Source organism: Miscanthus floridulus, chromosome 12, assembly GCF_019320115.1.
Source record: "Miscanthus floridulus cultivar M001 chromosome 12, ASM1932011v1, whole genome shotgun sequence".
NCBI classification, from domain to species: domain Eukaryota; kingdom Viridiplantae; phylum Streptophyta; class Magnoliopsida; order Poales; family Poaceae; genus Miscanthus; species Miscanthus floridulus.
In genome coordinates this window covers 79,841,108-79,858,226 of record NC_089591.1, presented here as the reverse complement: position 1 = coordinate 79,858,226, position 17,119 = coordinate 79,841,108, and the positions used below count along the sequence as shown (strand labels likewise).

Below are 17,119 nucleotides of genomic sequence, written 5' to 3'. Positions count from 1 at the left end.
AGCTGAACAAATTTGATAGGTACACTACACCACAATCCGTCATTTAATTAGTGTATAGAAGCACTAAAAAATTATTACTCAAATACAACGAATTTAGGAAAATAGCTGAACCTGGGCAGGATTATGAATTATCAAGCAATCCCCTTCAACAATTATACTACGGATAGCTTTATAGTCTTTTGTATTCTTTTTAATCTATCATCGTCCCTAACACAAGATACCATGCGATGCGAATGCCATCGTGGGTTTGTACTTTGGTTGGGTTGACACTCGACACCTGCGCCACCTGGCTTGCCATGTCGTTTGCGCGGGCGATCCATGGACGAATCCGACGAGGAGTTGAAAAAGAAAAGGATTGGACTGTGGAGTTGGGAGCGCCGATGAGCCGAGCAGTGATCCGCTGCAATGGCCCTTCAGGCATTCAGAGGTCGACCACCAGCAGTGATCCGCTGCAATGGCCCTTCAGGCATTCAGAGGCCGACCACCACCACCTCCAGCCCCCCTGCTGCCTTTTCTAACCCCAGCACCAACCGGCGAAGCACCAAGCCTAGCTGCAAGGATATATTTCTATGATATATATCTATGATATACACACACATGCATCCAGATAAGATTGTTGACCAATTCTTTCCACGTTGGCACGCCTGCCTGCGCGTGCAAATCTGAAAATCCCATATCTGCATAAGTTTCACCGTCCATTCGGATACATTGACAAAAAAAGAGAGAGAGAGTATGCCTGCGTCTGCAAATACTGCACCAGCTCACAGGTGGTCTTTTTTCTTTTTTTCTTTTGGTTTCTGGCTGTCAGAATTGAGACTGACAGTCTCACTATGCGATCGATCCCAGAGGGACCGGGACGGCAGCCTCTGTCTCTCTCTACAGTGGTTTCTCGTTCTTGTTTCTGAGCATGGAGATTCCAAAGAGGCAATTCTTCTTAGCGGCCGGTCAGTAACACCCCCAATGGATTCTGCTTTGTACACATCGAAACTAAAGCGATGACTGGATCGGATCGATTTAACTCGGTTTGCCATTGTTGCCGCCTTGCCGGTAAGAAAGTAAGGAACCCGTGACAGCTGAAACCTGTCTATATCCTTCCTTGGTATTTCTGCATTAAACTGCATTATATCCTTCCTTGGTATTTCTGCATTAAACTGCATTACCCCACCTATGCGTGTACATACTATTAGTGTTGATCTCATCCGACTCGGCTCAACGGTCGAGTCGGGCCTTGATCTAGTGCCGTGATCGGGGACATCCAACTAAACCAAGGTTGGTGGGCCTCCGTCGCGCAGCACCATATAGAAGGAGGTGAGGGCTAGGGCACATGACACGAGGTTCACCTGAGCCGCTAGCCACCCCCACCTACTTCTTAAACCTAGACCGATCGAGAGGGGTGCTGCCAGCGACGGGAAGCGCCACCACCGCCTCTGCGCCACGCTGGACGACGCCACCGACTGGACCTCGCCATGGACAGCCCATCCTCCCCCAAAGCCGACAGTCAGCCACTCCTACATCTCCCTCTCTCACTGTCTCCCTCTCTGTATCAAGTTATAGGTTGAATTGAACTAAACAAGTACTGGATTCATCCTCTAATCTACACCTAGATGATCCTAAGAATCTCACAATGGTACCAGAGCCGCTCCTCTAGGCGTAGATCCGGTAGGGGAAGTAGCACTTTAGAAGGATATGAGATAGATCCGGTTCGGATCGAAAGAAAGAAAGGCAGAGGGTTCATCGAACTCTAAACCCTAATTGGTGAAGAAAAGAGAGTAAGAAGGGGGTCTCGATTTCGAAAAGTACTCGAACCCTAACCCTAACCCGTCGGGGAAGATGAACAGTAACCCAAACCCTAATCCTAACCCTAACCCTAACCCCAAATCGGACAAGATCCGAGAAGAATAGAAAGAAGATCCAAATAGAGAAGAAAAGGGAAAGGGGAAGGGCTAGGGAGGTGGCTTACCTCGCCGGCCTCCACTCACCGTATCACCCCTGGAAGGGCCTCCGCGCCGGTTGTACTGCGGTCGTGCCAGGGCGCCGCGGCTAGGCCGCTCGACGGCAGCGCGCTCACCCTCTGAGGAGCGCGCGCGCCGGCGAGGGGACCAGCACCGGTGCCACCTTCTCTCTCTCGGCTCCGGGGGCTCTCTAAGCTCGCTCGGTCAGTGGCTGCCGCTGAGAGAGAGAAAGGGGAGCGACGGAATGAGGTTTGGGTTAGGGGAGTGTAGCCGTGCGGAGTCAAGGGCACCGTCGTCCAGACCGCTCGACGGTGGCCTGCTCAGCCTCGGGCGAGTGAGCTCACCGATGAGGGGACCGGCGGCGGCGCCACTCTGCGGTGCCCCTAATCTCTCCGTCGCGGCGCTGAGGAAGGGAGAGAGAGAGAGTGAAATACTGAATGGTCCTAGGGTTTCGACGGGAGCGGCTGCGGCGGGGTTTTTACTCGGGCGAGAAGCGCGGACAACCGTCGGATGCAAATCAACGGCCGACAGCGCTCGGGCTGGATTCAGCCTAGGCGGGCGAGTGATTTCTCGGCCTAGGCCCAGGTTGCGGCCTAGGCGCGGGGACAACGCGACGCGCGCGGATGGCTAGGCCGGTTTTTGCTGCTGGGCTGCGACAGAGCGCAGCGCGCGAGTGGTTACGACCCAAATGCACAGTGAAGTTTTTAGTTTTCATGTTAATTCATTTTCAGAAGCAAATTTTGATGATTTTTGTCTAGTTTAAATCTCTGTCAAAATTTGAACCAACATGATATTTTTTCAGAGAGTAGATGAGTACAGTGAAATGCTTCTAAAAAGTAGATAAAGAATATTTTCATGTTTCCGCTGCAAAGTTTAATGTTGATTATCTTCTAATTAAATTCGAACCAACGGGAGAATTTAATTTGAAGAGCAGTTACTTTTAGTAAATTATGATTATGTTTGTCCTCTAATTAAATTGTAACTAACGGAAAAATTTAATTAGAGGAGTAGTTCGTTTTTGTTTATGTAAGATTATGGTATTATCATTTTTTGACCAACGTTGATGATGACAATATTATAACGAGTTCAAGTTTGAGGTTTAAATCTCTGATAAAATTAACACCAACATGGTTAATTTTTCAGAGAGTAGATAAGGACAAAAAAATGCTCCTAAACTAATAGAATGTATTTTATTAACACGTTTCCACTGCAATGAAGTTGATTATCTTCTAATTAAATTCGAACCAATAGGAGAATTTAATTTTGAAGAGTAGTTATATGACTTTTATGTTAATTTATGAGTTTTTATTCATTAATTCTATTTTCTGTCCAACGGTGATGTAGAATTGATGCAGAAATATCTTGTAAGTTTTATTTTTAAACCGCTGAGATCACTCGGCTGCATGCCAATGGGCTGCAATGCTGGTGTATGTAAATGAAAAGACTTGATTCAAGCCAATTCAGTATAATTTTTGTTAGTTTACTAATTTTCTATTTAAATTGGAACCAATGGGAAGGTTTAATCGGAAAATAAAGTATAAGTGAATGTTTTAGTCGTCATGACTAAGTTTTCGTATAGATGTATTTCGTATAGGGAGAAGTTTTGGCATAGTAATTATGCTAGTCCGTCCTGCATAGCGGGAGAAGTTTTGTGATGACTCATATGTTTTTTTATCCCACATAGCGAGAGAAGCTTGGATAGCTCTTACGTTGTTCTAGTATTGACCGTGACACAATAGAAATGCATCGTCATGGTCAATACTAACCGGAAGATAAGAAAAGATGCAAGCGTGACTTGCAAAAATATTGTTAATGAAAAACCTCGTTGAGTTCTCGAAGTGAAATAAGAAAAGTGTACTCCTAAACGGATTAAAGAAATAACTTTGTTTATATGACATAATCATGTGAATGAAGTAAGTTATAAGTGTCTCCTCGTTCACAGGTTTTCTAAATAGTTCTCAAAATTATGGCAATAAAGTTCATGCCATATTTCGAGGAGGAGAATATTAAGATCAATTAAGAAAAAATACTCTCTATTAAGAGTGAGATAAAGATTAATTAAGAAAGATACTCTTTATTGAGAGTGAGATAAAGATTAATTAAGATGAATACGACCGTTGGAGGAGTACAACTGTCACAACAATGATACCCCTAAGCAGAGAAATAGTTAAATTCCTGGACCTTTTAAAGTTCCGACAGAAAGATAGCATAGTCAGCCTCAAAGATGTTAAAGTGGTGCTTAAAGCGTCGTATGAGGTTTTGAAAGATTAAATCCAAAAATAAGAAATTTGAAGATACACTATCTTTAGAAAAGATGGAAAGATCTGGAGGAGCATAGTATGTAGAGGTATGTAGAGACCTAAGACTTAAAGAGAAGAGGGACTGTGTGCCCACTCCAGTGACTTAGGAGCAACAAATTTCTCAATACCTATTGATGTATGACTAATACAACACATGTTGTTAGCTCTTTGAAGAAGATGAATAATATAAACAAGGATCTTATAATATAGGAGCCCGTAGAATCAATTCTCTTGGTAATGAAGAGCAATAACAGCCCCATATGAAAGTGCCAGTAACTGAGGCCCCAGAAGGTCTAAAAGAATTAGTAAACCAGTTTTTTCAATGACTATGAAGTCTATGTTAGTAAAGAAATTCAAATGGAGGGTGATCCCATCTCATTTGAAGAAGCCATGAGAAGTGTTTACTCGTTTAAATGGCAAAAAGATATAAAGTTGAAATGAATTCGATAAATACCAACGATGTTTGGGACTTAAAAGAAATTTCTAATGGAGCCAAAACAGTAGGTTGTTAATGGGTCTACAAAATAAAATATGACTCTAAAGGAAATATAGAAAGATATAAAGCACGACTTGTGGCAATATGCTTTACGCAAAGAGAATGAAAAGATTACAATGAGATTTTTCTCTCTAGTCTTATGTAAGGATTCTTTTAGGATCATAATGGTGTTAATGGCACATTATGATTTAGAGTTACATCAGATGGATGTAAAGACGACATTCCTCAACGAGGATTTGTATGAAAACGTTTACATGGCACAACCCAAAGGTTTTGTCATAAAAAAAAGAACATATGGGATGCCGCCTGTATAAATCTATTTATGGGTTAAAAGTAAGTCTCTAGACAGTAGTATTTGAAGTTGATGAAACGATAAGAAAGTTTAGGTTTTAAAGAAAATGAGGATGACAATAGCATTTATGCAAGGATCAAGAATGAAAATTTTATTTTCCACATCCTGTGAATAGATAACATTCTACTCATTAGTAGTGATGTTAATCTGCTATTGGAGAAGAAGTTTTGTCCTCAAGTTTTAATGTGAATGATCTTGGTGAAGCGTCATTGGTTCTAGGAATCGAAATTCATCGAGATAGAAGAAAATTGGGTATTAGGACTATCGCAAAGGCATACTTAGAAAAGATTCTAAAGAAGTAAAGTATGCACGCGAATAAACCTACGACTGCTCCTATAGTCAAGGGTAATAGATTTAGGAACTTTAAGTGTTTAAGGAGCCGATATGAGATCGATCAAATGAATATGGTTCCATATGCTTCAGTTGTTGAAAGCTTGATGAGTGTACAAGTACAAGTACAAGTAAGAACTTACCCTGACGTAGTTTATGTATCCAGGATATTTTGGCAGAAGTCCAATCCAAATATAGATAATTGGAATAGAGTTGAAAATGTCTTGCAATTTTGTAAAGTATCATAGGCCTCATGCTGAGTAAGAAAGAACAAGAACTCTCAAATAGTTGAGGGTACAAATGTTAAGTCTTGGCGAGATGTGTAGTGAAATTCACAGGAGTTGCTAACACTCGCAGTTAGAGTATTATTGTAGAAAAGCTCTAAAGAAATAGTTGTGGTGTTTTCAGTGATGCATACCATAGTATAGCTTGACATGAGACTTAAGGAACAGACAAAAGATGTTAAGGGAATTTGTATCCGAATTTAACAATGGTGGATAACAACAATAATCATTTAAAGTAAGTTAACTCCTAAGATAACAGATCAAGTGTGCTGCCAAACACATTGACACTAAGTTGTATGTTGTAAAGGAGAAAATCCAGAATTATTTTGAAAGCATTGAACACATAAGTACCGAGTAAGTACTTGCGGATCCACTTACCAAAGGCTTACCACCAAATGCGTTCAGAAAACACACAGTCGACATGGGTTTACGGGAAAGCCTATGATTTTTGGATACTAAGGGCCTAGTTGAGTATCTGTTTCAAAACAGAGAGGTGCATTATAGCTGTTAAATTTAATAACAACTAACCGTGACGATGAAGCACGCTCTATGCACAGATCTGTGATGGAATGGGAAAAAGATAAAAAAAAGTTGAATGGGAAAAAGATAAAAAAAGTTGAGTTTAAGTATGAGGTTAGATCAAGGGAGAGATTATTAGTGGTGATCTCATCCGACTCGGCCCAACGGTGGAGTCAGGCCTTGATCCAGTGCCCTGATCGGGGGCATCCAACCAAACCAAGGTTGGTGGGCCCCCGTCACGTAGCACCATATAGAAGAATGTGGGGGCTAGGGCACGTGACACGAGGTTTACCTGAGTCGCTAGACGTCCCCACCTACTTCCTAAACCTAGACTGATCGAGAGGGGTGCTGTCAGCGATGGGAAGCACCACCACCGCCTCTGCGCCACGCCGGACGACGCCACCGACGGGACCTCGACATGGACGGCTCATCCTCCCCCAAGCCGACGGCCAGCCACTCCTATATCTCCCTCTCTCACAGTCTCCCTCTCTGTATCAAGTTATAGGTTGAATTGAACTAAACAAGTACCGGATTCACCCTCTAATCTACACTAGATGATCTTAAGAATCTCACACATACCTCACATTTGTGCGTGGATGCGACCGGGACGGCCCCTTCATACTTCTTTACGGATGGATCATGGGATTCTGAAGACGCCAGGAGTAGTCCAATATGCTCAGTTGATACCTGCAGTAATTTCTAACGGCTTATCAGTGACCAGTGACCACCACCCAGTGGATTCCCAGATGATTGGATCGATTTGATGTGGATTTGATTTAACTTTGTTATTGAACATCGGTTAGAGAACGACGAAAGCCTTTTCTCAAGACAAGTGCTTGCTACTACAAATGCCATAAGCTGATGTATGTTTCCAGGAAGAGGTTTTGGTTCTAAAGGATATGGACAATCCCCTGGAATGTTCATTATATAGATGTAGTCTAACTTAATTGATTCAACGGACCAATGAGGAATCACTTAGATATGTACCAACAGATACTAGACATTTCTAAAAGACGACTGAAGAAAATGATAAACAGCGTCGTCTTCAGTAGCAATTGGAACAAATGAAGTGAAAACACGGTTCGATATTACCATTTTGTTCGATTGTCACCCAGCAAGAATGACAAGCAAATAACTAGTCACCCCTCATCGAAGAAACAAGATCCATTTGTTTGGCTATTCATTACTTACTATTATGTCCGCGACTCTTGAGTATAATAAAATACGAAGGGATGAGCATTTGAACATCACATACAAGAAAGTTGAAATCCGAGCTTTGTTTGATTCCGTGATTAGCCTAATAGCCTGCCCCTACCGGAACGATGGGTGTCTAATCATCTCTTGTTGGGATATCAAAGGACAACCCAGGGCATAAGGATTCAGCATAGAGATGTCCCCCCTCTGATCTTTACTGCAATTTGTATGCTTGCAATCCAGCTAGAAATGGAAGCCATAAATAAGAACAATGCCAAGCTACCAAGGGGAAAAAGGAAGAGAGGGCGAAAGCACCAAAGCCTGCGTTTGTCCCCTAGCCTCGTGTCTGACATGGAAGCCTGCACTTTATATACTACTATTAGCAGGTGGATGATCTTTGCATCTTAATCTGTGTCAGTTGCTAGCTGCTTGGCTCCCATCAGGAGGCCCAGGGAGGACCTCATATTCCAATTGGGATGATCAGGAGCCCTTTCTGTACCCATTCTTCGTTTCCAATCCTTCCTCCTGATACAGAGTGAGTGAGGGACACGATTTCCAGGAAGCCTGCTTCAGTGCTACTACACATGTGATGCCTTTAAGCTGTAAGTTGCTCTAACCACATTTGCCGATGCGCCTGCACAATTCCTTCCTCCTACTTGCTTGCATTGCCGTGTTCTTGCTGCTTCCTCCTACGGCGGCTGCGGCATGCATGCCCGTCGGCTGTTTCGCGATTCCCAGTAGTCCTCTGTGCATGGGTGTGCATTCCGGAGGCACTCACCGCCGTCGAATTATTCTCATCACGCTGCGAGACACGCCACCAGGAATAATATGCACTGGTGCAGGATCCTATTCGGCCACTAGAACCCAGCTCCCAAATTCCTTTGGATTGGATGGAAGGGGAACCTATGCATCGTCGGCCCTATTTAAGCATACCGGCTGCGCTAATCCTGTTCTCCTGCTCCAATTGCCGCCCTGATTAGTTGCTAGAATCGTCTGTTTCATGTCTCACTCAGATGATGCTAAAATAAGCTGTATATATGATGAACTGTTGATGCGTTCAATCGACCTTGTCTTGAAATGATTTGACAAGCCGGTTGTGCTCGTTTCATTCTCTGTTTGTGTTCAGTCCCGAGACTTGGTGACCACTAGGCTAGATGATGGACGCCAAGAAGATTAAGCTGCACGACTACCACCGCTACGGATCGCCGCTGTGTGATCCGCAGCTGTTTCCGGCCACAGCCGCAGGGCTCTCCTTCCACCCAGGTCCGGGGCTCGTGGGCTCCCTGCCGCAGCTGCATGGCGGCGGCTGGGTGCACGAGGAGCACACCACGACGACTCCGAGGTCGGTACTCGCGACGCAGGGGCAGGGCGGCCGCTGCGTCGGCTCCGACGCCGCGGCGTTCTTCGCCGCCGAGGAGCTGATGATGGGCATGGCGCGGTTCGACTGCCCTCTCGGCGGAACGTCGACGCTCCCGGAGCTGTCAGCGTTTGCCAAGAGACCGCCGTTTGGCCGGCCGACGACGGAGGCCGAGCAGCTGTACCACCGTCGTCCAGTCGACCTGCTGCCGCTCCGCGACAACTCGGCGGTGAGGACGTACTACGTCCGGCCACAGCAGCACGACGGCGCCACAGAGGCGCCTCGTTCACTGGAGCTGCCATTCCAGCGGCGCCAGCAGCAAGAACGAGCGCACGGGTTGTACGGCGACGCTTCCACCGGCAGGCTGCTTGGCGGCGGCGAGCCTAAAGCCCACTCCTTTTCAGCTCAAGTAAGTGAACGTTAGGGATCATTGCTTGATAGAATCGTCGTTCTCCTAATTAAGCATGCCATGATCGTATTCTGATAGCGATTCTCCCGTTCTTGTCTGGCTAAACCTTGAAGCAGGTTGCGGCGAGCACGCTTCTCCCGGCGATGGAGGCACCGGCGGGCATGCAGCAGAGCCAGATGGAGAACCCGCTGTCCAGGAGCTGCAGTATCATCGGTGCACCGGCGACCCATGTAGGTAGCGGGAACGTCGCCACCGCTGCCGCACCGGGGCAAGGCGCGCCCAGCAAGACGCGGATCCGGTGGACGCAGGACCTCCACGAGCGTTTCGTCGACTGCGTGAATCAGCTCGGCGGCGCGGACAGTGAGAACTGAAACTCTTTTTTTTTCTTCTTTGCAAGAGTTCTTGGTTACTTTCTCATAGAGTCATAGTCTTCTCTTGTTGTTGCGTGACATTTGCAGAGGCGACTCCCAAGGGGATTCTGAAGTTGATGAACTCTGATGGCCTCACAATCTACCACATCAAGAGCCACCTTCAGGTACATAGATTTTTTTTTTCAAATTAAAAAGGCCACTTTTCTGAACTGTGAACTCGTCAGCAGTAGAAAATTTCAAATTTAAACTGATGCTGTTGTGTACAAGAATTTGTAGGACGGCCTAGCTAGTTGAATTTAACTAACAATTTGATATTTTCCTCTTGGATTTCAGAAATACCGCATTGCCAAGTACATGCCAGCATCGACGTCTGAAGGTAATCTAATTCAAGAATTTAGAATTCCATTTTAGAACAGTACAGTACTAAAATATACATTATTCTACGAACACGTCAACGCCAAGCTTTATTCATTCCATGGGCCATGGCCGTTTTGCCAATTGCCATGCCTGGCTGACACATGTTGCCATTGTGAGCTCACTGTGTTCAAATTCAGTCCTATCGCCGGCTGACACATCCCGTTGTCGAATTGCAGGGAAACAGGAGAAACGAGCCGCTGGAAATGACGTGCAGAATCCCGACCCCAGCACGTACGTAACCGTCGTCGTCGTCCTCTACCTTTTGACATTGCAAGAATCCTAATGGCAACCATGTCGCCTTTTCTTTTGCAGTGGGATGAAGATCACTGAAGCACTACGCGTCCAGCTCGACGTGCAGAGGCGCCTCCACGAGCAGCTCGAGGTGCTCTGTCGATCTACGCGTCAAACACTAGCTCTGGTGTGTGTTCGTGACATTCGGTAATTTTTTCTTTTTTGGTGACGTGTGTTGCAGATCCAGAGAAACCTACAGCTGAAGATCGAGGAGCAGGGGAAGAAGCTGCAGAAGATGTTCGAGGAGCAGATGAAGGCGAGCAGGACCGTGATGGAGCCGCAGCAGGGCGCCGCCGCCGCTGCCTTCATCGGCGTCGGCGAGCGGAATGAGCAGGAAGTGGAGGACGACGCGTTCGACGACGTGCAGGAGCAGCTGCTGGCGGCCGTGGCCAGCAGCGACGCCGGGTTCCAGTCGAAGATAAGCTAGCCTTTGCCGCCTCCAGCTGGCTCTGGCTTTGTAATCGTAGGGTTTGACTACAAATGGCGGCTAGATGTCCTTGTATGTTACCTAATACAATGTTTTGGAGGAGGAGTGCTTTGTTTTTTCCAAATCTATCGAAATGTCCGTTTCTTCTTTTTTTTAGAAAAAAAAAATGAGAGAGAAAGAACCCCTTTTTTTTTAGCAAATGAGAGAGAAAGAACTAAATGTCCAACTTGGTGCAATTGTGCAAACACAAGAGTAAACCCAAAAAAAAAAAAACTGTGAGGCTGTGAATTTGGGGGATCCAGCCCATCCAAATCCAAATTCGTTAGGCGATCAGCCGGTCAGACCGAATTGACACTTTGCAGGTTTGTGCATCATCAGTGCATGCAATCGGTCCGTGCGGCCGAATTTGACCTTCATGGATCGTTGCAAATTTCTCTGAAGCTCTGCCATTCTCACTGCGCTGATTTTGTTACGTGTTTTATTTCAGGAATTAAAGGCTATTCGGTGATTATGAAGCACCAGTTTGGCACCGGGGTAGGTTAAGGCCTTAGGTGAGTGGGCCGCCTCTGGAGAGTCGAGCTCCCGTGACTTTGCCACTGACATGTAGGTGTCCTACAATTTACAGTGAAGTCGACCGTAGAAAATACCCAGTGGGGTAGCATATGTGTCACTGATACGTTCGGATGAATGTATTCTGAAACTCTTTAGGTATGGACATGTTCCCTATTAACTACTATGTCTGTGTAACAACCATTTTATGAGACTGAACCATTTCGTCCACCTTTCAGTCGTTCCTACAAGATAACTTTGTTGTACATGTATGTAAAGCAAACATTTCATCTTTGCATTTCGCATTTGGCAAGTAACCCGATTACTGGTGCATGCATATTTGCACATGCTGATTTAGGATCAGGTTCCATGAATAAACGCACTTGGATCTAGATGGCGACTCCATGAACGTCGTCTTGGCCTGTCTAGCTACAGAGCTGGAATAACGCTGGCAACAAGTGTCCAACATTCCTTTTTTACTTCGACATTTGAGTATTCTAGCAACCATTCAGGTAATAAAGTTAATCAAAAGAATAAAGTTAATCAAAAGTCTTATAGGCGCACCACCACCTTTCGTATCGTGGATTATTTACTGCTGGCTGGTTTAGTGTGAGAGAAAAACACTATTTCCGGCTGGAAATTTACGATCGTTTACGAGCAAGCGAACAAGCCGGCCCAACGACTGATACAACGAAAAATTCTTCTTCTGGAAGAAGAGACCACCACCAAAACCACTGTACTCCACTTCCACTTGGACTGGTGGGCAGTGAACTACTGAAGTCAGATTTCCCCAACATTAAAATATCAGTAAAAGAAAAACTTGACTTTTAAGGGTACAATCTGGCACTCAAATAGAAAGCTTAACTTTACATAGTCAGCAATGACATTTTGACATTTAGGATTTGACATTTAGGAACTAACACTACGAATTCAGTAAAAAGGTTACACCAGACACCACAGTGGTAGCCGGCACGCATAACAAAGTACAGGCTACCACAAATAATCTGATCTTTGCCAGACACAATTCATAATCCATAACATTGAAGAAATACATACGCTATGCTGTCCATTCTGTCAAGAACACCATATTGTAATGTTAGGCCTATCTGCCACACTGCAATCCTAGATCTGCACACAAGGTATGAAATCAGAATAAGACAAACTTATATCAAACTACTATGATTCAAATGAGTGGGTAGAAAATAATTTCCTAACTTGTACCAATGTGCCATAATAAAAATAATTTAGGGAAAAAAATACTATCTGGACTGAAATCAGCGAATGTGACACTAGAAAGAGGAGATACAGCCAGAAACTCACCAGTTAATAGAGATTTGCTATGTTTTCTTGATGAAGTGGTGACCAAGCATTTCTGATAGTCCTGACATAGGAATGCTCTCACAGCCAAATAGCTCTTGAAGTTTTGAATCACATAATATTGATTCATTGATGACATCCTATGCATTACCAAAGAGAACAATTATAAATGTGGTGTGTTAAGATATAAATTTCACAGCTCACAATGACTTTACACTTGATAATCACGACTCTCGAAAAAAAGACAATGAAACAGACAAAAAAAAAGACTTTTTTTAACTGCTAGTGCTAGTACAAATCTTTGCAGAACTTTTCAGGTCGACACTGTCCTAACCTCAATCAGATTTCAGGATATCTGAACTAATATATTTTCAATAAACAAAATACCTAGTCCAATAAACAAATATCTAAACAATGCCACCCACAACTCTCTGCATCTCCCATTATAGCCTAATAAAATCTTCCCAGTAAGAGCATTCCTAGTTATCCTGAGAACCCCTATGGACAACCCACGTCTTCTTGCCCATAAACAGTCCAAGTTTGTAGCATTAACACAAAGGTGTTGACTGTTGACTCTACCCGGTCATTCTTCACTTTTTACTGTCATACTGCTTCTGAACATTAATGAAAACTTGTTCTAAGAAGTGAATGGTCTGCAGCGTATGCATTCAATGTACCTCTAGAAAAAGAACAGTGAATGTGCAGTTCAATTCTTAATATTCACCACAGGCTTGCAGCGAAAGCAAGAACACATGGTATGGATATTCTGCAAACAAAAAGGTAGGACCTAACCATACCTCAAGTTGGTTTGCTTTTATGTAATCCCGCAGGTATTTCAGGGCATCATCTTGAGGAAATGTTCCATCTGTTCCAATGAACTTTGCTAGTGCATCAGAAATAACTATGGAGGGCTGATTAATGGGAGGCCTTGGTTGAGGAGCCACGGCGGGAGCCTTCATTCTTTTTACTTCACGAAGTTGATCTTCTGCAATGTCATTAGGAAGCACTTGAGCAAAATCCAGCACTAAACTTTAGTAGAGCAAACATAAAGTAGCATATGTTGATCAAAAGAAATAGAAGCATGTACTTGGGTCAAGTGGGGTTATGTGCTTAGCCAACAATTTATTCATTTTAAACATGTCGGTGGTGTCAGTTTCAAAAACCACACGAAGTTCGTCGTTGCAAATGATCTTCCTTTTGTCATCAGGATCCTGAAGATTGTTCTGCCTGATATATGCCCAGAGCTGCTTCACAATCTGAATGAAGACTAATATTAATTTTCTAGAGTCAATAATTCTAAGAGTACCAGAAGAGTACAGTGTGTGTCAATTTCTATCGTAGTGGAATTGAGTAGTACCTGAGTTCTTGACATGGCAGTCTCACCAACAATGGTCTGAAGTTCAGGTGAAATTGCACAAACTTTATTTAAACCACCAGGTCCACCTCTTTTCCGCTTAGAAGTACTAGAAGAAATTACATACATATCACTAATCAGCGAGTTTCAGAAAAGGAAAAGAACCAAGAATCTATAGCAGAGTACAAATCAGTTGATGTGATGAGTAGTGAGTAAAGTTTCAAAAACAGATGAGCACTCGTGACCAGCAAAACAGAACAACCTATAAAGGAATGTTGGTCAAATACAAGAGTCCTCAACATATTCTTCAAACAAAATAGACTAAATTTCAGGACACGCTGTCCTGCTCCCATAGTACTGTGCGACAGGTTGCACAAGCTTAGTCAATACATCTCAAAGAAGAAACAAAGACATAGGTGCAAAAGGTGCATGCAACCCCATCAAACTAGCCAGGAAAATGAATCATACCAAAAAATCCAAAGAATCAAGTGTTGAGGATTAAGATGTCAGTTGCAAATAGTACATATGAAAACTCAAGTAGAGTACATAACAGAATAACAGTTATTTTTTTTCCTTGTACGGGGGCACTAGTAAATGTCTGCAAATGATTTGAGCTGTCTACTGGGACCGTTTCATGCACAGAGACAAGTCAGAAATAAGATTCAAACGAACAAGGAACATAATCAGTTACACTCAATTGTTCTCAGAAAGCAGAAAGTAGTGTTATAAATCCAAACAAATTCATGAAACACAACATGCCTCCCATGCTTGGCTGGTTGTGCCTTTTTAGTAAACTACTAATATGCAAGCCTTTTTTTGTACCTTATAAGTGTATACAGAATATTGACCTTTTCCGCTTTGCAATTTTTGGAAGCACAAAATATGCATGATACAAGCTGTCGACAGAACAACATCTGGATTCTTCTCTGTTTGACTAATACCGTTGAGTTGAAAGAAATTGGCCACAAAACTACAATTAAACAGTTACTGACTGCTTATCTGAAGTCAAAGGGGGCAGAAAATGCCATCCGAAGTCACATATCCTGAACACTAGTACACTACAGTACATAAGAACCAGTTGAACTAAAGTGGAACCTGACAACCACTAAGAAGGTCATAACCCTAAACCCTAATCTTAGCTTAGCAAGAACAAAACCATTCCATGATGCCAACTAGACATCCTCATAAAAACCTTGAATCTTCAATATAAACAACCCTAATCATGCGAATCAACGGACTAGATGTCAAAACAAAGTAGATTTCCGCGCCAATTGACAGATATACACACGAATAACCTCAATCAGCGGAACGCAAACCCTAATTCCATCGACAGCTCACCTTTCCTTGTTGTCGCCTGCGACCTGCGATGCAGCGGTGGGGGGAGCAGTGCCACCAGCCCCAGGGGCCGGCTGCTGGAAGGAGACTGTCCCACCCGTGGCGGCCCCAGCGAGGCCAGTGGTGTAGCGGAAGGCAAGCGGCGGCGGCGGGTAGAACGCCATGGCCGGCACGGCCGGCGGCGTGGAGACCGCGGGGACGGGGGCCATGGCGGGGAGCTGGGGAATGGTCTGGAAGATGAGCCGCGGCTGGAGCGGCGGGAGCTGCTGCTGCTGCGGCTGCGGCTGCATCTGCTGGTCCGGAGGCAGCGCCTGCGGCTGCCCCTGCACCTGCGGCAGGACCTGATGCTGGGGCTGCGGCACGGCGCCCGAGGGGGCAACGAGGGCCTGAGGCGGGGGAGGCGCCGGCTGGGGCTTGGTCGGCGGCTGCGGCTGGAGGCGCGGGCCGAAGAAGAGGTCCATCTGGTCGCGGATGAAGCCCGCCTTGTGGGAGAGGTCGACGCCGAGCGTGGCCTCCGCCTGCTGCAGCACGGCGGCGAGCGAGGCCTCCCCGGGCCCGCCGGCGGAGCCGCAGAGGACGGACTCGACGCAGCTGGCGATCTCCTGGTCGGACACCATGGCGGGAGCGTGGGGGAAAACTCAAATCTCGCCAAAACCCCGCCTCCCTCCCGCGATTCCCCTCTCTCTCCCTCTCTCTCTCTCTCTCTCTCTCCTCCGCCCCCTCTCTGTGTCTCTGGCGCTTGGTCTCTCCCCCTTTGTCTCTCCTCGGCCTCTCTCTCTGTCGCTCTCTCTTCTGGCCCCTCGGTCTAGCGTCTTGCCTATGTTTCGTTAAACTAGGGCAAATTTCTACGGGAGGGAAGGAAAAAAAATGAGGGAAAAGGACAGGTCGCTAAGCGCACCTCCAATCCTCTTACGCGGCTTGTGATGCCGTGGGCTGCGGGAGTATGGGCCCACGTGTCATGGACGCGGGCGGGGCGGGGCTCCGTGTCGGGACCGGGTGGATGCAGGAGGGCGCGTTGCGGAATGACGATAGTGCCCACGATTTTTGGAAGCGATTGTTGAGTGGTTACTGGGTAGGGCGTAGGGGGGTGCGGTTTCTGCGCAAGTGGACCCGCCCCGGGACGCCTTTGCCGTTGCAGGGAAGAGCGAGCGTCGAGGGCGTGGACTGCGCCAAGACGGGCCGCGATACACGCGAATAGACCGGAATCACTTGGGCCCTCTTTCTTCTTTCGCTTTCCTTCTAGAACTATGATGGGCTGGAAATAAAGTATAATAGGTAAAAATAATTTCACTTCTCTCGTAAGTTCCCCTCAAAAAAAAAAAAAAACCCTCTCTCGTAAGTACGATTTTCCTCTTAAGTATACAAAACTTGATATCCTACAAGATCTTTTTCCTACTAGTAGAATGGGTATTGAAACAAGCACGCGTGTCATTTTATATTCCTTATAAATCTAACAATTTTTTATGTGCTTTTTTTTCGACGAATTTTTTTTATGTGCTTGATAATTTGCTTGTAGATAAAATAGACATTGCATAGATCCTATATCGTATGCACTTTTACATGCTTTTTCTACTCCCATTGTTCCAAATGGAAATTGTTAAAATCCAAACCTTTTTTAAAAATTTGATCCGGTTAGGTATATAAAATGAAAACATTATTAATACATACTTTTTAGTGGACTCAATGAAAGTAGTTTGATGATTTAGATAATGGTGAATAGTTTGACTTGAGATAAATTTAAAAGTATTTTGATTTTTCTAGGATACAATAATATTATCGTGTGCTTTTCAAAACAATTTTTTGTAACATGTCACTTTTGATATATCATTATAAAAAATAATTTATACTACTAGACATTTGGGTGT

The 17,119-nt window shown here is 44.8% G+C and overlaps 2 protein-coding genes across 3 annotated transcripts; one reads left to right on the top strand and one right to left on the bottom strand.

The window, feature by feature from the left end:
• The first annotated feature begins 7,856 nt into the window (after positions 1-7,856).
• LOC136497218 (myb family transcription factor RLI1-like) lies at positions 7,857-10,825 on the top strand. Of its 2 annotated transcripts, XM_066493005.1 has the most exons (8): positions 7,857-8,029; positions 8,554-9,193; positions 9,307-9,553; positions 9,652-9,728; positions 9,898-9,940; positions 10,158-10,212; positions 10,294-10,363; positions 10,454-10,825. In XM_066493005.1, the coding sequence occupies exons 2-8, from the start codon at positions 8,582-8,584 to the stop codon at positions 10,697-10,699; spliced, it is 1,350 nt and encodes a 449-aa protein (XP_066349102.1). In that variant the 5' UTR covers positions 7,857-8,029; positions 8,554-8,581; the 3' UTR covers positions 10,700-10,825. The 2 variants fall into 2 exon arrangements, with proteins under 2 accessions (XP_066349102.1, XP_066349103.1); XM_066493006.1 differs by lacking the exon at positions 7,857-8,029 and having other exon boundaries at positions 8,142-9,193; positions 9,310-9,553.
• Positions 10,826-12,073: 1,248 nt separating this feature from the next.
• On the bottom strand, positions 12,074-16,062 carry LOC136496464 (uncharacterized). Its single transcript, XM_066492147.1, has 6 exons — positions 15,258-16,062; positions 13,923-14,028; positions 13,653-13,821; positions 13,363-13,550; positions 12,569-12,705; positions 12,074-12,376 (listed from the first exon to the last, which is right to left on the bottom strand). Exons 1-5 carry the CDS (start codon positions 15,869-15,871, stop codon positions 12,586-12,588), a joined length of 1,197 nt encoding a protein of 398 aa, XP_066348244.1. The 5' UTR covers positions 15,872-16,062; the 3' UTR covers positions 12,074-12,376; positions 12,569-12,585.
• Positions 16,063-17,119: the final 1,057 nt, after the last annotated feature.